At 52.3% G+C, this 20417-nt stretch overlaps 2 protein-coding genes and 1 long non-coding RNA gene across 3 annotated transcripts; 2 read left to right on the top strand and 1 right to left on the bottom strand.

Annotated features, from left to right (window-relative positions):
- The first annotated feature begins 218 nt into the window (after window positions 1–218).
- Window positions 219–4348, top strand: PEAK3 (PEAK family member 3). The gene is made up of 4 exons (XM_086862545.1): window positions 219–396; window positions 1015–1139; window positions 1595–2244; window positions 2736–4348. The coding sequence occupies exons 2-4, from the start codon at window positions 1073–1075 to the stop codon at window positions 3735–3737; spliced, it is 1719 nt and encodes a 572-aa protein (XP_086718671.1). The 5' UTR covers window positions 219–396; window positions 1015–1072; the 3' UTR covers window positions 3738–4348.
- A 2551-nt stretch (window positions 4349–6899) lies between these two features.
- On the bottom strand, window positions 6900–10639 carry OAZ1 (ornithine decarboxylase antizyme 1). Its single transcript, XM_086862544.1, is given in 6 exon segments — window positions 6900–7340; window positions 7449–7534; window positions 8055–8227; window positions 8336–8422; window positions 8424–8481; window positions 10449–10639. Coding segments are annotated over 6 exon segments (651 nt in total). The 5' UTR covers window positions 10565–10639; the 3' UTR covers window positions 6900–7209.
- Window positions 10640–10923: 284 nt separating this feature from the next.
- On the top strand, window positions 10924–19950 carry LOC111940173 (uncharacterized). Its single transcript, XR_015279141.1, has 3 exons — window positions 10924–10984; window positions 12521–14951; window positions 15414–19950. It is a non-coding gene; the product is annotated as an uncharacterized LOC111940173 (long non-coding RNA).
- Window positions 19951–20417: the final 467 nt, after the last annotated feature.

Raw genomic sequence — 20417 nt, 5'->3', positions numbered from 1 at the left:
GCTGAGGGACCGGGATGTGAAACTGGAGCTGCTGAGGGACCGGGATGGGCAGCTGGAGCTGCTGAGGGACCGGGATGTGAAACTGGAGCTGCTGAGGGGCCGGGATGTGGAGCTGGAGCTGCTGAGGGACCGGGATGTGGAGCTGGAGCTGCTGAGGGACCGGGATGTGGAGCGGGAGCTGCTGAGGGACCGGGATGTGGAGCGGGAGCTGCTGAGGGACCGGGATGTGAAACTGGAGCTGCTGAGGGACCGGGATGTGAAACTGGAGCTGCTGAGGGACCGGGATGTGCAGCTGGAGCTGCTGAGGGACCGGGATGTGAAACTGGAGCTGCTGAGGGGCCGGGATGTGGAGCTGGAGCCCCTTGGGACCCCCCCGCCGCCAGGGACAGCGCACAGGTAAGGAGGAGTTCCCAAAGGGGGCCCGGGAAGGATTTGCCCAGCTTTGTGCTGTGCCCGGGGGACACAGGGGGGTGAGTGGAGGCACAGCCCGGTGTTCCTCAGCCCCTGCTGTCCTCAGCAGAACGGGGAGGTTTAGAGAAAGCCACCGTGGTTTTGGTACCGCCGGTGGCAGCGAACAGAGCCCAGTGCCAGGACAGGGAAGTGAAACCCAGCGGCTCCATCCCAGTGCCCTCCTCCTTCGGGCTCCCTCTGCTCCCTCCCCATGCCCCGACCCCCGTCCTGTCCCCCACACCTGGCTGGGGGTGTTAAAGGCTTTTCCTGCTCTTGTCCCACACCTCTACCAGCACTGTGTCCTCCTTGGGGTCACCCCTCAGGACCACAGGTCACACATGGCTGTGTCCCTGCGGGTGGGAACCAGCGCCTGTGGAGCCCCTGGGCCAGCTCCCACCCCCAGGATTTCCCAGTGCGGCAACTGGAGTCACTGGGCCACCAAACTCCCCGTGTTTCTCCCCAAAACCCCTCCGCCAAAGCTCCCCAGGCCACTGCTTCCCCTTTTCTCCGTGCTGTTGCTCTGAGCCGGCAGCGAAGGGGTGACGCTGCCCCGGCTCCGTGCAGGGCCAGCTCCGCTCTCCGCAGCGCCCGCCTGGACACGGCTGTCCCCGGAGCCACCGCCATGCCGGACACACCGGGGGACTGCCCCCCTCGGCCCCCCAACCCAGCCCTCATCTACAGCAACGTGGGTGAGTCATGTCCTGGCCCCACTGTGCCCCTGCCTGGCGAGGTGTCACTCGGACAGTGGCACCAGCTCCTCTGCTGTCCCTGTCCTCCCCCCGTGTCACCCCTCCGGCTGGTGTTGGGTGTGGCTTTGGGGCTGGAAATATGCAGGGGGGCAAAGAACAATGGGCTGTACTCCTATCCCAACCCCAACCCCAATCCAAACCCCAATCCCAATCCCAACCCCAATCCCAATCCCAACCCCAATCCCAATCCCAATCCCAGTCCCAACCCCAACCCCAACCCCAATCCCAATCCCAATCCCAATCCCAGTCCCAACCCCAACCCCAACCCCAACCCCAATCCCAATCCCAACCCCAATCCCAGTCCCAATCCCAACCCCAATCCCAATCCCAGTCCCAGTCCCAATCCCATCCCACTCTCTTCTCTGCCCCTGTCACGTCTGTCCCTCCCTCCCCAGGAGAGCTGCGGGCCCACCTCGTCCCCCGCAAGGCCAGCCGAGGGGAAGGCGCCGGGAGAGCCCTCCCTCAGCCCGACCCGGACCCCCGGCCGCCCCCACTGCCCAAAAAGCAGCTCCAGCGAGCCGAGTCCCTCCCGGAGCCGGGATCATCCCACCGCTGCCACGGCGACCCTGAGCCACGGGCCGGCAGCATCCTCTACAGCATCCCCCCAGCCCAGCTGCGGCACGGGGAGGGGGCTCCCCCGCGGCACGGACCCTCCTGGGCACCCAAGAAACCCCTCAGCAAGTCCCAAAGCCTGGGGGAGCCGCTGGCCCGAAGCGGCCCCCAGCAAGCCCCACCACCCAGCCTGAAGGAGGTGACATTTGGGACAGCGGACGGGGAGCTGGGGCAGCTCCTGGAGAGCCCAGCCGGGATCTGTGGGGTGGTTTTGGGGTGCCAGGAGGCCTCCCTGGCCCGGCTGTCGGCTCACATGCTGGAGGAGCTGGTGGGGCCCGAGGAGAGGCAGCAGCTGCTGGAGGCAGAGCTGGCAGGGAAGCGCTGGGCAGCGCTCCGGGTCCTGCACCCCCAGCCCTGCTGCCAGAGCGGGGATGCCTGGTACTTCAGGGTGGGCTTCACCTTCGAGCACAGCCAGCTGCAGCTGGCAGCCAAGGTAAGGGGGAATCGGGGCAAAAGCCCTGGGTGGTGCAGAGGGAGCCAGGAGATCCAGGAGCGTTGGCTTTTCCACAGAACACGACACTGGGGCCACTTCCCCTTTCTGCACCCACTTCTGCATTCGCTGCTGGCGGGGGCTGGGTGATGAGGGGGACAGTTCCTGTGGGGCCAAGGGACACGCCAAAAACGTGGGGACATGTCCTGGTAACTCAGCCAGAGGGGCCAGCACATGCAGAGGAGAGGCTGGGGCAGAGCTGGCTGCCCAGGAGAGCAGGATGAGACCCCAGCCCATCTGGGGGCCGCACCACCCCTCATGCCCCAGCTCTTGCCCAAAGCCATCCTGGCTCCGTTCCTGCATCCAGAGGGTGCAGAGATCCAGCACCACGTGTGGATCAGAGCAGGGCTGGTGGCCCTGAGCTGCCAGGGTGGTCCAGCCCAGGACAAGGCTCTGTCCTTGCACAGCTGGCCCTGTCCTGTGTGTCCCTGCAGGTCCCCAAGCCGTGCTGCTCCAGCCTGGGGGTGCAGAGCTCCCTGGGGACGCACTGCAGCCTCCAGCGCCCGCTCGGCCGCTTCACCGACCGCCTCCCTCAGGAGCTGGTGCTCCCAGGAATCCCTGGAAAACAGAGCCAGGGCCCTTCCAGAGAGGAACCAGCCTGTTCTGCCCCCCGGCCTGTCCTGCAGGTGCTCCTTTGTGCCGAGGTTCCCCAGCAGACCCTGGCGGATTTTGTGAAGGGCTCCCACGCTTTGCACAGGACCAGCCCCGGGCACTACGAACGCCTGGGCTGCCTCCTGCTCCTGCAGCTCTGCATGGGGCTGGAGCACCTCCGCGGGCAGAAGGTGGCCCAGGGGGACCTCTGCCCCGAGAACTTGCTGCTGGTGCAGTGCCCATGTCCCTCCTGGAGCCAGCAGGGCCAGAAGGAGCCGCTGGGACTGTCCCTTCCACGGCTGCTCATCAGCAGCTTCTTCAAGGTGCAAGAGAAGCAAAGACCTTGTTCCAGCAGCCAGGAGCAGGACTGGAGCCAGGCTCTCGCTGCACCCTCCCCTCCAGCAGCAGCTGAGCTGAATGTGGGCAGGCTGATCTATCAGATCTTGCACGTGGACATTTCCCTGGAGAACATTCTGGACTTCAGAAACAAAAGGCTTCCCAAAATCCCCTCGCTGTCCATCTACTCAGCAGGACTGAAGCGCTTGGCCACGCTGCTCCTGCACAGGGATCCTCACCAGAGGGTGTCCATCGAGCAGGCCAGGGGCATCCTGCAGGTGCTGCTCTGGGGGCCCCGCCAGGAGCTCTTTGCCAGGAGCAGGAAGAGCCTCGCTCTGCTCAGGAGCTGGCTGGAGGTCAAGAGGGCTCTGCTGCTCCTGAGGTTTGCGGAGAACTCGGCTGGGGCCGGGCTCAGCCCCGGCCTGGAGGAGTGGCTGTGCTGCCAGTACTTCCAGGGGGTCACTGAACACACCCTTTACCAAGTGACCCAGGTGCTCTACGCTCCCTAAACCAACCTCCAGTGCAGCCCACCCAAAGCTCTCCTCAAAGCCAAGAGCTCACGAGGGCCTGGGCAAACCTGTCCCTGCTCATGGCAGGGGAGTTGAAGCTAAATTATTTTTGGGTCCTTTCAGCCCAAATCATTCTATTAAATCCACCAGCTCCTGAGAAATCCCAGCAGGTCCTCACTGGAAAAGCTCTGCAAAGCTAAACCCACTCCCTCCACAATCCATCAATGATGAAGTTGGGATCAACAAACACAGGGTGTGGTTTTATACCCTCAATTATTGCTTGATACTCCAAGTCTGGTTTATAAGAAAACCTGAAGAAAAGTGGCTGGATGGGAGCACCAAGCACCAATTACTGGTTGATAATCCCAACTTTATGGGGTTCAGACTTTGCACAAAACCCCCTCAAGAGCCTTTTTGCAGCCACCAGGTTTTTGCTGTTTTAAATATCACTCAAAGCCACCCATCACAGCTCACCTTTCTCAGCAAAGGAGAAACAACAGCTCCTTCAGCCTGTGCTTCCCTGAGACAATTTGTGGCACAGTCACAAATAAAAATTACATTTTAAAGGGAAAAATACAGCTTCAATAAAACCTGGAGCTGAGCCTTTCAAACACTTGTCCTTTATGTGCTTGCCAGTGTTACACACTCCAGGAATGGATCCAGAGGGAAACACAAAGCCAAACTGCCCTGCCTGGTGGTGATTACCCAGAACAGCCTCCACGGGCTCTGGTGAACAGCTCAGGTGAGTTCATGGGCTCCAGGGCAGGGCTGTGGCATCAGCTCCTGGCTGTGACACACTTGGCAACACATGGGACCCAGACCCCAAATTCACATGGATGCCGAGGGACCAGCATGGTGAAGGTTCTGATCAGGTCATTTAAATTATTACTCAGCAATTATTAATCCGCTCAGACTGGGTATCAGGAAAAATTCCTTTACTGAAAGAGTGATCAGGCATCAGCACAGGCTGCCCAGGGCAGTGCTGGAGTCACCATTCCTGGAAGACTTCAAACATGGTGTGGATGTGGCACTTGGGGACATGGTTTAGTGGTGATGGGGTAATGTCAGACTCAGTTTTAGGAGGCTTTTCCAACCTAAACAATTCCATAATTCAGTGACTCCATCACCAGACAGCAGCAGGGCTGTGCACACAGTGGGACAGAGCCTCCCCACAGCTCCTGTGGCTCCTCAGGCGGTCACCAGAGCCTGAGGCATGGCTGGAGTGGAGGATTCCTCCCTCCTAGGAGTCCCTGAGCTCCAAAACCAAAAATAATGCAGAGCTGGGACCCTCTCAAGCTGCAGTGAGCATCTCAGTCACAGCTCCCTGGTTGGTTTGCTCCCACCTGGAGAAGCACCCCAATCCTCCAGTGCAGCCTCTGTGCCCAGGCTGGGCCCCACTGACCCTGGCACCAAAGTGGGGTTCACATCTCATTCCAGGCTCTCAGGCCAGCACTGGGGGTCCTGGGAGGACTCAGCCCTGCTGTCCCTGTCTCTCCTGCAGTATTTGCCGTGGCTACCAGAGCACAGTAAAGGCTGTGGCACAGCCCCTCATGCAGGGAGACAAAGCCAAACAGCTCCCGTGGCTCCAGCCCAGCCTGGCTGGCAGATCCACAGACCCACAGCAGCCCTGCTCTGATTTCCAGAGTGGGTGACCCCCTCCCCTCCTGCCAGGAATACCCAAATTCAGCAAAACATCCCATGGAGGCAGAGCCAGGCACTTTCCACACAGAGAGCAGAGCATGGCACAGGTACCACACTGCAGAGGAAAATGGATTTTTCCAGATAACCAGCACAGGAAGTTCAGAGCTGTGCCAGCCTGTGGAGCAAAACAAGGACATCCACCCCTGGTCATGCCACCACAATGAAATCCTGGAATATTCTGAGCTGGATCCCTCAGGGATGATCAGTGCAGCCCCTGGCCCTGCCCAGACCCCCCAACAAGCCCACCCTGAGCATCCCTGAGAGCGCTGTCCAAACGCTCCTGGAGCTCTGGCAGCCTTGGGGCTGGGCCCATTCCCTGGGGAGCCTGGGCAGTGCCAGCAGCCTCGGGGGGAAGAACCTTGCCCTGAGACCCATCCCAAACCTCCCCCAGCTCAGCTCCATTCAGTTTCCCAGAGTCTTGTCACTGACCTTCCAAGAACCCCTCCAGGAGGAGCTAAACTGTGGGGTCACGAGAGAATTGGGAAGAGCCTATTAAAGAGCCCAGCAGGATCCCCCAATCTGCACCACATCACTGCTCACACACCCACAGGTTACTCTGTGCTGCATCCCCGAGGAGTTTCAGGGAATATTTCAGTGTATTCCATGGGATTCCAGCACTGCTGAGCCCAGGGATGGGCTCTGGGGGAAGCTTTATGCTCTCACACAGTTCACAGCACTCACATCTCCTAGGGCCCCCACTCAGAGACTTCTACTCACACCCAGCAGAACCTGCTGGTGAAATAAAGCCAGCCCAGGGATTCCCTGCTCCAAGGTTTTATAAAGATTCATCAGCTCCAGCAGTGCCAAACAAGCCTGCAAGTACTGAAAACTAGAAATAGCATACTTTAAATCTCAGCCCCTTTGGAGACTTACTTGTAACTTCAGTTCAAGGTTTGTTAATTCCAGCACCACAAGGAGCTCTTTCCCCTTCTGCTCACCATCCTGAACACCAAGGGGTGTCTGTGGAGCCTGAGCACAGCCCCCTCTTCACCCTCCAACCACAATCTGCCCCCCCAAGAAGCCTGCCCAGCCTCAGTGACACCACTGACCTTCCCAGCTCACAGTTCCTGGAGTCACCCTGCACACACTGGACAGGCTGCACTTACAGGAACACTGAAATTCCAGGTATTCAAGTTGCATATTTGGTATTTAAAGCAGCCATGGGCTGAGGTGATCACGTTCCACTTGAGACTTCCCAACCAAATCACACTCTGAATAGCCTACAAAACACTGGCAGAGCAGGGAAGCACTGGTCCTAATTACCACACCTGCTAATTATTCATTAGAAGTAGACTTTTCCAGGATTGCTGGATTATTCCAAGCCCTGTCAGCGCACATCCGTGAGTTCCAGTCAAGCAAAGAACGAGCAAAGCCTTTCCACACCTGCAACTTTAATGGTTGGGGCAGTTCCAGAGCCACCTCTTCAAGAGTGCAAGTCTTTAAACAGCTTAAAACCAGCAATAAAAAGTAAAATATAAATTTTTATTTAGAATTAAAGCAAATACTTCAGTATCACAAACACAATATTAAACTTCAAGAAATATACTGCTAAATTTGGAGGGAGCATTTATTTTTGCACAACCACAACATGCGCACAAAATCCAGAGAAAGATGTGGAGTCTGAAATTTTCAACATCTCACCACCAAAGCAGCTGGGTCACACAAAGTTTCGTACAAGAGTTAAGATAGACTGGAATAAGATGTTGACAAAATTTCTACAGAATCATCTTTATAGACAACAAGAAAGCTCTAAAGAGGCAAACATTGCAATCTAATCTTCTTCTGCTGAGTCTCTTTCAAACGTGTAGGCCATGAAGCAAGCATCTGGTCTCTTGGGGACAAGGGGATGCCCTGGTCTCACAATCTCAAAGCCCAAAAAGCTGAAAGTACGGAGCAGTGCAGCTAGAAAATAAAGAAGGAGACAGGTTTCACCCATGGGATACTGGAAAAAAACCCTTAAATTGCCACCAAAAGTCATTTTGTGTCTCTGGAGGCACAGGGAACACCCACCTCTGTCATCTCTGTTCTTGTGGAAACAGATGAATACGTGCTCAACTCGGAGCTGTTCTTCAGCAAACTCGAGAAGAACTGCAAAACTGCAAGAGAAACACCAGGGGTTCAGTGTCTGTGGAACAGGGAATGTCCTGGGATGGGAGGGACCCACAGGGATCATCCTGGCCCTACACAGGCACCACAACAATCCCTCCCTGAGCACTGTCCCAATGCTCTGGCAGCAAGTGCTTCTTCAGAGAGCCTCAGCAAGGCCCTGAGAGCCAATCCACACAGGAATCCCTAAGGATTCCCCACAGGCTGGAGCCTCACACCACCAGATCCCTGAACCCGAGGCAGAACTCAAGGGCAGGACTCCTCAGTGCCACAGAAAGTGTTGGTGACACAGCCAAGGAGCTGCAGTGACAGACTCAAACCAGCCTGGAATTCTCAGTGCCTAAAAAATCCCAGACCTTGGGCTGGTTCTGCCTGCAAGCCCTGAAACCAGGCTCACAAGAGAACCTCAAGTACCAAAATTAAAAGCTTTCAAAATACAAAGAGCAAAGTGTTCTCCCACCCCACTGAGAGGCCTCACATTAATCCACAGCCAAGTTTTCCCTGGCCCACCTGTCCTTGCTCCCCTCAGGCAGAGCACCACTGGGAATTTCAATGTAGAGGTTGCTGTTGTTCAGCACTGCTCTCCAACTGATGTGTTTGGCATCTGTAAGCCTTGACTGGACATTGAGAATTCTTGTCCTGTTGTTAGGTGTTAGTTCTTCTGTGACATTCAGCCTATTATCCTGCAGCAGGAAGAAAGGCAGAGTTATTTTTCCATTAATTTTTGGAGCAGGGATTGAGCCAGGGAATGCTGTCAAGCTCACCACGAGCTGTTTGCTCCCCATACTCACCGAATAAAATAAATTAGCTGAAAGATTGTGATCCCTCTGACTATTCCCTCGCCCACCTGGGATCTTCAGGGGTGGGTGAGGGACATCAGGAGCACCACCGAGGCCCCGGACCCAGGTTACTACAGCAATTGAAGGGAACCCTGGAACTGAAAAGGGAGCATGGTTAGACAGGCAGGGAGGCTTGGACAAAGCTCTGGGACTTCCAGGATTTAAACTGTTAAAAACAAAACAAACCTAGGCCACAGGACTCCTCCCACTTACAGTGGGAGGACAAAGGAAGCTCCACACCAGGGGCAGGGACAGTGCCCAGGGAGCTGCCACTGCAGTATTTTGGGTGAAGACTCATTTGGAGATGGAAAATACTCTGTTTGAGTGAGCCAGGTGTGTTTCTGTGCCAGGGCAGGCCTGATCTGACCTCACAGATGAACCTTTCTGCAGCAATGTGCTGATTTTTGCCCTCCTTGTTCTCAGGCAGCACAAACCCCCAGCCCAGCAGGGCAGGGATCACTTTTCCCTGGGATATTCACTACCAGACCTTCCCAGCTCCAGGCCAGGCAATTCCAGGGAATCATCTCCACCTCCAGTATTTTCAGCATGAGCTGAAGCCACACCTGAATCTCCGCAAAAACACCTCCAAACCTCTTCCCACCGAATTCCTCAGAGCGATGCCACAACGCTCAGCACTGGAGGAGGAATAAACTGTATTTTTGATGATGTGGGGAATATGTTTAAGTTTCTCCCCATCCTTTTCAAGGCTGTTTTCACTCCTCCCGTGGCAGAGCAGCGCTGGCCCCTCCCTCTGCACCATCCTTCACCCGCAGGCTCCACTCTTGAGTTGCGTCATCTCAGCAGATGCAGCAATCGAGGCCCTTGGGGGAATTTTCACAATCGTCCTGTCTCCGGGTGCCAGCAGCAGCCACTGCAGCCATTTGCAAATCCGAATAAACAGCTACAAAATAATCCACCATTTTGCACGCTTCGCACCCGAGTTGCGGGGTTTGGATTGGTTTGGGGTTTTTGGGTTTTTTTCCCCCTTTTTTTCGATTTTTTAATTTTTTTGTTGTTGTTGTTTAATGAGCTTGAAACTTGTGATGAATAATCCGTATTAGAAAGGCTGGGAATGGGCAGAGAGGTTAAATATTATGTACTGGAAGGTAAACTATATTTAGATTTTAATGTGAAGCAAGCACAGCAATTACGAAGTTTTATTAAAAATAAAAAAATCTACGCTAATTGAATGTGTTAATTAGCCTCAAATCCATTATTTTAAGCTCTTTGAAAAAGACATTTTTCTTTAGTACAAATATTATTTATTTTTATCTGAGAATAACTGTGAACTATACATTTCTAATTTCCCTCACAAATAAACCTTTAAAAACCTTTTCCAAAGGTGTGCTGTGACAATTTATAACATTTTCACCTTCCTGCCCAAGAAGGTGGTGCAGAAGGAAGGTCTGCAGCCACAAATATGCTTTAGTGATGTTTACGTGCACTTGGGGAGGAAAAAAAAAGCATCTTTAGCTCGCAGTTAAATATAAAAATGGTTAAAAAACTCCTTCCACAGTTTATACACGAGGTGGAAAGGGCAGATTGATGTCCTGAGCATCCACCACTCCACACCAGCCGCTTTAATTCAGGTATTTTCTTTCTTCCCAGCACCTGGGGGGGTGTTTAATCTTTCGGTTGAGTTTTTTAACCAACAGCTCTCGTAACACTCTTACCCTCGATTAGTTTTGCGGAGTATCCAGGGTTACATAAGGGGATAACAGCCTTCAATCCTTCGATATCTTTGCCTAATTGTTGTTCTCCCCTCGGGCGCCCCCCCTCCCCAGCACGGCTCCTGCCCCAGCCTCTCCCAGCCCGGGGGTGCCCTCAGGGGTCCCTCCAGGGCCGAGACAGCTCTGGGGCCTCAAAAACACCTTTTTTTGTGGTTTTTCCACCCTCCCCTGCCGCCTTCGCCGCGCGGCGGGGGCCAGGCCGCCCCTCCCCCTCTGGCCACGCAGCGCCCCCCGCCCCTCTCCGGCCACCAGGGAGGCGACAACGAGGATGAGGAAGAGGAAGGAGGCAGCGAGTGCTCAGCGGTGCGAGGCTGAGGGAGGCCGCGGCGCCTCACCTGCTCTGTCCGGTACTGAGGCTCAGCACAGCGGGCATGATGGTGCTTTTATTCCCCTCTTTCTCTCTAGCGAAGCAGTGGCTGTTGAGTATCCGTTGCAGGGAGGATTTCACCATCCGGCCGCTCTGGTCCGAACCCCGAAACCCTCCGCCGCCTCCGCCCCCTCTCCCCAGGCGCAGCTACACAAAATGGCAGCGGCGGCCGCAGTGCCTCATTATATACCCACTCTCTGCCACGCCCCTTCATACACCACGCCCCTCAGCGCGTGCCGCGCCCTCCCACAGGGAGCCGACTCCTATTGAACAGTTTAGATGTCTATTAGATTATCTCGCTGTCTATTGGCTGAGCGGAGCGCGAGGGCGGGACATCGGCTGGGGAGTGCCGCACGGGAGGCGGGAGGTAGCCGCGAGTGATTGGCTGCGCGCGCCGCGGGTGGGCGGGGCCTGGCGGGGCATCGGCTGGCGGGCGCCCCGCAACCCCACACTGCCCTCGGAGCCACCGGTTCGAGTCCCGCGCCCGCGCCCCGCCCGGCTGAGGTAACCGGGGGGGCCGGGGGAGGAGCGGGGTGCGAGGGAGCACAGGGAGGGAGAGACGTGAAGAGTCATGGAAAGAGATGGAAAAACACGGACAGACCCGTAGGGTGCAGCCCTGGGGCTGGAAACAGCGGAGGGGCGGCAGCAGGACCCGCTGTGGGACCCCCAGGGGTATCGCCGCCCTCAGAGCTTTGCACAAAGCTCCGTGCTGAGGGGACTTGGTAATTAAAAACTAATAATAAACCCCCCACAAGTAGTGAGGAGGGTCCATAAAAGGTCGGGCAGGGGTTGTGACCTGGTTTTGTGGGGAGTGTTTGGGCTGGTCCTCTTTGGCCTGGCTGTGGTTTATAGATTTATAGGGGAATAGAGATCCAGAATAGTTGGTTTGTGGATTTAGGATGGAATAAGGATGGGGAATAGTTCTTTTTTTTATTTATAAAGGAATAGGGATAGGGAATAGTTAGGTCAAGGATTTATAAGGGAATAGGGATGGGTAACAGTTTATGGGTTTATAGTGGAAAAGAGATAAGGAATGGACGGTTTATGGATTAATAGGGGAATAGGGATGGGGAAGGGTTGGTTCATGGATTTATAGCAAAATAGGGATGAGAAAAGGTTGGTTCATGGATTTATAGCAAAATAGGGATGAAGAAGGGTTGGTTTATGGATTTATAAGGGAGTAGGGATGGGAAATGGTTGATTTATAGGGGAATAGGGATGGGGAACAGTTGGTTTATGGATCAACAGGGGACTAGGCGTGAGGAACGGTTGGCAGTGATGGTCTTTTAGACTAAAAAAGTTAAAAGGATGAAGCTTTTTTGCTGTGCCTTCATGAAGAAGTGGGTAAATCCTGATTATTTACAGAGCAGGAGTTGGGCTCATCCCTATAACAGCCAACCCGTGCCCTTTGCTTTCCATCTCCTGCCAGGGGCTTGGAAATCTGAGGTTTGGGGATGTGGTTGGGTCTTTCTGCAGTCCCACAACAAGAACAGTCCGGAGGAAAGGAGGGGAATTTGGAAACGGGACACCCACACTGCTCTCCTGGATGGGATTGATGAAAACAGCTTCATGGGGTGAGGGTCAGCCTTCAAAATCCCTCTTAAAGCAGCAAATGTGCACAAAAAGCTAAATAGGTCATCATTCCCATGGGTTTGGGAATTGTCAGCTATTTCTGACAATTTCAGCCTGAAAACCAAGGCAGAGGTACATCCTGAGCAGTGGGTTTTATCATACATGGAAAGAGAACTCAAAATAATGGTGCAAGTGATGGTGCTTGCAGGCAGGGATGCCTTGTAAGTTAAGTGGGGATAGGTGTTTATAGAACCAAAGAAAGCTGCTGAAGATACATTGTAATGGTTTTTAAAAATCATGAGTTTCCATTAAAAAACTTGTAGATGGCTGCATTTCTTTTTTTTTTCATCAACTCGGGCCACAACACACCTATTTTATTGCCTGCAGCTACCTGAGTTGCATTTAGCCATTTCTTAGGGGGTTTTATTACTATCTTATTTTTATTTGCTTGAAAATATCCCCATCCAGGAGCTCTGAGCACAATGGATTGATCGGCTCCACTTTGCAGAGGGATCATTGTCTAAATCTCCACCCACCTTTTGTGTCCCGAAGCTGCTCGGATAACCCGGGATGGAACAAAGTGTCGTTGCCAAAATAAAGCAGTGTCTGCTCTCCTGCAGCTCAGAGGAGAAGCCTGGCCTGGCCAGCAGCCAGGGAAAAATCTGGGAGTCCTGGAAAGTAAAAGGGAGGAGAAGAAAGTCCTTTTCCTGCTGCAGGCATCTGCCCTTAGCTCCCAGAACTCGACATAAATGGAGCTTGTGTTCACCTCACTCTGGAGATTTGGGTGTTGATTTATGGAGGGGAAACTCTTCTGTTTAATGCATTACCCAAAGTCCACCCTTAAACAATGGGATAGCTGCAATTCCGGAATATCCGGACCACACGGAGCATATTAGAGGAGGTTTTGCAATTCCTGATTTGTGTGTTGTTTTAGGAAGGTTTTCCTGCTGGGGGCTGGAGGTGTCAGGGGGTGGAAGGGTCCCATTAGCATTCGGTGATGGATTTCATTATTTCCAATAATGGCATTTATTATTTCTGTAGTAATCCTGCTGTAATTGCTTATAATGGCTCTGTGTGAGGGGAATCAGCGCTGCAGCTGTTTCCTCTTCCCTGTGAACTGGGAACAGCTTTGCCCTTTGAATCCCTGTCACCTCCATGGTCCATCACTCTGTTTCACAGATGAGTGCCTGGAGAGCTCCGGGAGCTCTGCACGCTGCAAAAGCCCAACCAACCTGTGCTGGGTTTGTGTAAAACACCACGGGGGATTAGTTCCAGCTGCAGTTTTGCTGAGATAGCCTGACTTCCACTTTAGCAGGGGCATTGATTCATAAATGCTCACACAGAAACCTCTGACTCACAATTTTGGGATTATGGCTGAGGCAGTTGGAGATGTTGCCATCCCCAGCTGGTTTTTCACCCCTGGTTTGCCATGATTGCCCTTCCTGTGGCAGAGGAACTCTGTAGCTGGGTTGTTGCTCCAGCTGCATTCCCAGTTTGGCATCACACTCCCTGGAATTACCTAATTCAGGGGGCAGTGAACCCTGACAGAGCAGCCCAGTTCTGCTGTGGCACAGCAGCTTTCAACACAGGGAAGGATCACAGAATCCCAGAAAATCCTGAGCTGGATCCCTCAGGGATGATCAGTGCAGCCCCTGGCCCTGCCCAGACCCCCCAACAAGCCCACCCTGAGCATCCCTGAGAGCGCTGTCCAAACGCTCCTGGAGCTCTGGCAGCCTTGGGGCCGGGCCCATTCCCTGGGGAGCCTGGGCAGTGCCAGCAGCCTCGGGGGGAAGAACCTTGCCCTGAGATCCATCCCAAGCCCTGGCACAGCTCCAGCCCTTCCTGGGCTCCTGTCCCTGTCCCAGAGCAGAGCTCAGCCCCTGCCCCTCCGCCTCCCCTCGGGAGGAGCTGCAGCCCCCGAGGAGCCTCCCCTCAGTCTCCTCTGCTCCAGCTGAACGAGCCAAGTGCCCTCAGCTGCTCCTCAGAGCCTTCCCCAGCTCCGTGTCCCTCCTCTGGACACTCTCAAACAGCTTTGGATTTTTCTTTATTTTTTTATTACACTGCGTTTTTATAACTATTGCAAACAGAGAATCTCATCCATCACGTTCATCCCAAATCCTGTGCAGATGTTCTCAAACACACAAATTCCTCCTCATTCCAGCTACCACAGCCTTCCCCTCTCCAGCAACTGCATTTCCAAGCACCCTCCCAGTCCCACAGCAAGGAGCTTGTGTCAGTTCTCAGCTGTTGAGCTCTCCAGAGAGCCCCCAGCAGGTCCCAGTTGCTCTGTGCTCTTACCCCAAGCAGGTCACAGCAACTGGGCTGCCTGAAACCTCCTGGGAAAGAATCTTGTACAGCCTGAGTTACTCAATAACCAGAGCAGTTAATGAGGAAAGGACAGAGGCACCAACAAACCCATCTCTGTTAGGGATCTAAGTTGAAAATGTTTCAGGCTGAGAAAAGCCAAGAAGTTGATTTTCACAGATTTTCCTTTCTTAGCTTGTTTCCCTCTGCTTTTATCTTCTTTTCACAAAAGAGGTCTCAAACAGTAGGTAAAATCACCAGTCAGTGATTCTTTGTCAAGCTTTTATGGGTTTTACTTTCGGAATAGGCTGGAAGAGGAGTTTCTGGCAGCACAGGAAGAAAAACAGATTGAAAACTGTTGTGAACATATTAGAGCAAGAAATGGGCGTGGGATAAATAACTGTCTTCCCTCTTCCCTGTGTTTTCAGGTGTGCAAGTGTTTGTGATCAGATAACACAAGATCGGTGCTTAGAAAGATGTTCAGGAGCTGAAACACTCATAAATCTCCTAAGGTTCTGAAATCCTGCACGTTGAAACCACAGCTCTGTAACATCATTTATTCCAAGAAGGAAAGATAAACCCTTCTGTCATTTAGGTGATTAAAGCAGGATTAAATCACACAGCTGCAGAAACTGCTGCTCCTGCCTGGTTTTCTGCCACTGGTGGAGCTGAAGCTGCTCCTGCCTCTGTGTTCTAGAGGAGCAACAAAGCTCCAGGGAAGGGGAATGGGACAAAAATCCTTTTTGACAAGTAGCAGAAAGCCCTGTGTGTTTTGTGCTTTGCTGCATCACGCTGTCAGGGCTCTCCTGGAACGTGGAAATGGATGTTTGTGGCATTTAGCAGCATCAGGGGAATTCATCCTGCTCCGATTTGCTGACGAGGGAAGAACAGAGGGAAAAACATGAGCTCCCTTCCAAAGCATGTGCAGTCCATGCATAGCATTGCCCATTTAGTACCTCTCCAAAAATGGGAATAAAATATATTAATTTATTAATTTGTTGAAGCAGGCTTTAAAATCAAGTGGATCTGATTGCCTTTTCTCTCTATTCCACTGCAGGAAGACTCTGCTTGTTGTTGCAGCTTTGAGAGGTGTCTAGAGATGCAGCCAAGCACCAAAACAGGACAGAAGCTGAGGCAGAGATGTTCATCAGGATGTTTTCATAGAAATCATTGTCTGTGATGACTTCACGCTGTAATTTAGCTGATTTTAGTCATGGAATAATTTAAATGTTCCCATTGGTCAGCTGTCTGTGGAGACAACATCAAGAGCATGTGAGGCTTTATCAAAACACTGGACAGTGTTATTTATAAACTTCCCAGACCTATATTTTATAAATCTTATAAAAAAATTAGCTCTTAAATTTACCCCTCTCCTTCCTTAGTACTTCTGGTTCATCTCCTCACAGGTAACAGTTAAGTACCAGTTATCTAATTATAAATACTCCCCCACTGAATCACTCTTTAGTGTGTCAGAATCTATTCTGATCTTTGTGGGACAAGTAATTAGAACACCTTTTCTAGCTGGAAAACTCTCCTCATTTTCATTGTCATCCCTGTGAGAATGATTTCATTTGAAGGTCAGGTTTTCTTCAGACCCACTTATGCTGGAAGGAGATTGCCAAATGAAGGCAGAATTTTTAGGTGTTTACCAGATCAGGGAAGAATTTATTTTTCCGAGATCTTTGTGAGATAAACTAGAAAAAAACAGTCATCAAGCCAACAAAAAAAGTCTGTACTCTCACAAAAAAAAAACTTTGGGTCTCTGTTTTTCCACTTCAAAACAGCTGGCATGGAGAGGGATTGAATGCAGATGAGGTAATACATGTTTAAAATGCTGTAAATTCTCATTTATCTGAACTAAGGGTGGAATCCAACATCACCTGGACACCTGGGAAAGGCTGAGTTGTTCTTTTTGAGTTTGCAGGATCGAACTGAGCTACTTCCACATAAAAATAATGTGGGGGTGGGAAGCTGAAGTGGGAAGAGGAAATCAGCTGGAAAGGGGCTTGGCCAAGAGCAGGATCCACAAAGAACACTCAGAAGGTGGCACCTTGTGATTTCTGTGCAGGAAGCGTGCTGGGGCACTTTGTTGTTATCTCACCCTGTTATGGGTCTGTAATTCAGGGATAATGTTCCATAACACTGATTCCTGTATTGATTTTTCTCTGTCTGTTGCTGCCAGTTATGAACAAATGGCCCTGAGGAATTTGGAGGTGGTTGCAACACAATCAAGTGAAAGATGTTGCAGCAGCTTCCCTTCCCCACCCCATTTTCTGTTTCTGCTCAGCTCCAGCCCCTCTCCCGAGTTACCCAGAGGTGATGGAGCTCTGGTTCCTGCTGAGGAGTCACAGGGGATGAAGCCCTGTCCCTCCTGTTTGCATGGAGAGGGCCTTGGGGTCCTGAGCAAACCCCTCCACAATCAATCCCATCATGATCAGCATTTCAGACTCCCTGGAATTCCTCCGTGAACATTTTCCTTCCCCTTGCTTCTTTGCTGGATCCTTTGCCTGGTGGATTTAGGAGTTTGTATTCTGTTTCCATTTCCCCCCGCCCCAGAATCCATCACCATCCGAGGTTTCCCTGCAGGACAATCCCCCTGCCCAGCCTGTGCTGGGAAGGGGAATGGAACGGCCTGGATTGTTTCCCTTCAGTTCCTCGGGGGCTTGGATCAGGCAGCCTCAGGGATGAGGAAGTGCACAGTGCAGCTCTGCTTTTGTAACCCCTAATTTCATTTGGAAATGTTATCCAAACAAACAGCTGCCAGCAGGATGAGCGTTAAGACCTGTGCAGAGGCTGCTCTGTCAAAAACTAGCTCAGAGTGAGCTTTGCCTGCTGAAACATTTTACCCAGCAGCTCATTAACATGGAGATACTCATAGGAGACTTTCCCCCCCGATTAGATCCTGCCCGTGATAAGAGCAATAACGAGCATATTTTCCCATAAATAAAATGAGCAGGCCTGGAGGGCAGGGAAGGTTATTTTGCCTGGAATCAGATTTATCCCACGCTCATCCCTTGAAGAATTGGGGCTGAGGGAACCAGTTCAACCTGAGAGCAAGCCAGAGATCAAGGAGCAAAGGGGGATTTCTTCCAGCTCTGTGTGCTCCACACTGCTTTATTTTGGGAATAATCCACGTGGATTCTGTCACTGGCCAGAACTCCCTGTGCTCAGGGCCAGGGCAGCCCTTGAGGTGCTGTAGGAGGGACAGGAAAGCCCAACTTTGGTAAAAAGTTTCTTTTGCCAGGCTGTTTTTTGAGCTGCAGGAGGGGCAGGAAGGTGCAGCCTGGGGAAAGCTGCTTTGGCCAGGCTGTTTTTTGAGCTGCAGGCGGCCTTGTGCTCTCTGCATCCGTGTCTGAACCAATATTTACTCAGGGCTCTGTGTACTGGGATTGTCAGCAATCCCTGCAGTGAGAGCAGGACTGGAGCCAGCATCAGCCCAGCTTAGCAGCTTCCCTTGTTTACGTCTTTTTAAAAAATACTCCTGACTTCCAGGCTGGGGAGAGGTGGCAGCGTGACAGCCCCGGTGAGCACGAGCCCTCCCTGCAGCAACCTGCCCACCCCAGAGCCTCTGCAGCCAAAAATCCCCTCTGGAAGTGGGTGGGCAGCAGACCCTCAGCCTGGGCAGGCCTTGGCATCTCCCCAGGAAGTGACAAACCTGCTCTGGAAGTGACAAACCAAAGTCCAAAGACTTGGTGCTCCCTAAGGGGCTGGCAGCAAACTGCCATCAAAGGAACACCCAGGCTGCCTCAGGAGTGGAGGCTTTAAAATGAAGGCAGCTCTAGTTCAGTGCCAGAATTTTCCAGTTTTCCCAAAGGGTTTTATTTATGAAGCTGTTCTAGGTACAGATTAACTTCCACTGCCTCCTGTTGGTCATTAACTCTGGGAGAAGCTGAGGTCTGAATGGTTCGTTGCTCTAGGAAAGGGGTGAGCACTGCAGTGTTTCACAGCCACGCTCCCGTGGTGCCTGTCCTGGTGTTCCCAAAGAAACCAGACTTTAGGGAGCTGTTTATTCCCATGTGTGCTGCTGTGTGTGTCATACACAGACACCCTGACTCCTCTTTGGGAGGGCAAAACTCCACTTCCAAAGGAGCTGAGCATGTGCCTTGAGCTCTTAATGAGACCAGCAGATTTCCTGAGGTGCTTGAAGATAAAGAGGTGGCATAAGGAAGGTAAAGACCCTTGAAATTACTGCTCAAGCTTGGAGCTGTGACCTATTTAGTTTGATTTCCTGCTCACAGTGACTTTTGCCAGCTACTTCAGGTGATGAGCTGAAACCCTCCTGCCTCAGAGGTGTGTGGAAGACTGGGAATGGCTGTGACTACTGGAAATAAACTGGACAGGAGCTGAGATTTCGTTCTGAAATCTGTTTTCTGGGGTGTTTAGCACATTTCTGATACCCCTAGAAATGTCTGTCTGTTCTTGGGTCAGAGTTTCCCTGTTGGATTGTGCAGTGAGTAAATCCTTTCAGATCCTGGTGTTGCTCTGCCTTCCTGCTGCTTCCCTGGACTTTTGTCCTGCAGCACTTTCATTTCTCAGCTCACAGTTCCTTGTTCCCCTTGACGTTCCTGTGTTTGTTTGGCTTCCCATGCAGCCACGTCCTGGGTCCAGGATCATGGGCTGGGCACTCTCAGCCCATCTTCAGCCTCGCTGGGCTCCTCAGGGAGGAAAATGTCACCAGGAGTCCTTTGAGGAGCGGGATGTGACAGGAAGAGATGGGAGTCAGCAGGTCAGGGCTTGGCAGCTGTCAGAGCAATGTGCACAGGGCCACCCTCTGCAGCTCTGCTAAACCCGGGCTCGGGTCTAACATTAAACCTGATCCCTGCAGGGCGGATCCCACAGCATCCCTGGGGCCCAGCTATTCCTGTTTTCCAGGTTTGTGTGTTTAGGCTCCCCCTGCAGCCCCTCTGGAGCTGTAATTCCAGCGGGAACTGCCCCGTGGCCCTGGGGATTGGGAAGGTGAGGGTGGAGAAGGCAGAGCTGAGGTGGGAGCTGATCTCACTCTGCTGCTCCCTCCCTTCTCTGTGGAAAAGGGGATTTCAGGTCGCTTTGAAAAGTCTCCTTTATAAATAATGTTCCAAAGCAAAATGTTCCTTTTAACCTGAATTATCTGTGCTAGTCCTACCTGAACTTCCCCCCCATTTTTTTTTATTGTTTTTAATTGGTCTCTGTTGCCTTTAAAAGTATGGGAGGTCACTTTGCCAGTGCTAAACGTGTCTAATTCTCTTTTCCTATTGTATTTGCCTTATTTTCCCACGGTTTCCTTGCTGTTTGGCATCGTCAGGTTTATGTTCTGCAATTTTAAGATTTTAGCTGTGATCAGGAATATTCCTTCTGGGGGGCAACTGGATGCTTTTCCCCATGTTATGGAGGTGACACCAATTTATAGAAAACTGGATTTATTTTATCATTCTCAGGGTGATGGTGATGGGCAGGAGCCACCCCTGTCATTGTCACATGACACAATGGCACCACAGCTCTGGTTATTTGTATCATTGCTCTCAACATCCCTGGGATTTAGAAAACTCTGGATTTTGACAACAAGCCTTTCCTGAGGCTTCCATGCAAAGCAATGCAAATAAAGTTAATTAACATGATTAAGCTTTTATCATTCTGCTCCAAACTGTCACACCAAGGCTGGGACCAGGGTGTTCCAGCTGCCTCAGGAATGGTTTCCAGGTCAGTGTGGGATGCAGAGGATGCTTGGGGTTGCTGATGGCAGCCAGCAGCAGTTCTGTGTCCAGCTTTCGACAGGGGGGATCAGAGAAGCCCATCTCATGTCACAGGTGTTGTTAGTTGCCATTGTAGGACAAATAACCCAGGATTCTGCTCTAAAAAAGGAAGGGATTTTCAGGAACCCTTCCAGACAAACCAGTTCAAAAAACTTCAGAGAGAGGGAGGCCAACATTTCCCTACACAATCCTTCCAATACTTTGCTGTGTTTACTGCTACAAAGTATTTGGGATTTTTCCCCTTAAATCCATGGCTGCTGTTCATCCCTCACTTCCCATGGGCAGGAACAGTTTCTCTCCAGTCTGTCCTCACTGGATTCAGCCAGGACACA

Source organism: Cyanistes caeruleus, chromosome 25 (assembly GCF_971803275.1).
Source record: "Cyanistes caeruleus chromosome 25, bCyaCae1.hap1.1, whole genome shotgun sequence".
NCBI classification, from domain to species: domain Eukaryota; kingdom Metazoa; phylum Chordata; class Aves; order Passeriformes; family Paridae; genus Cyanistes; species Cyanistes caeruleus.
This window is presented reverse-complemented; position numbering and strand designations above follow the sequence as displayed.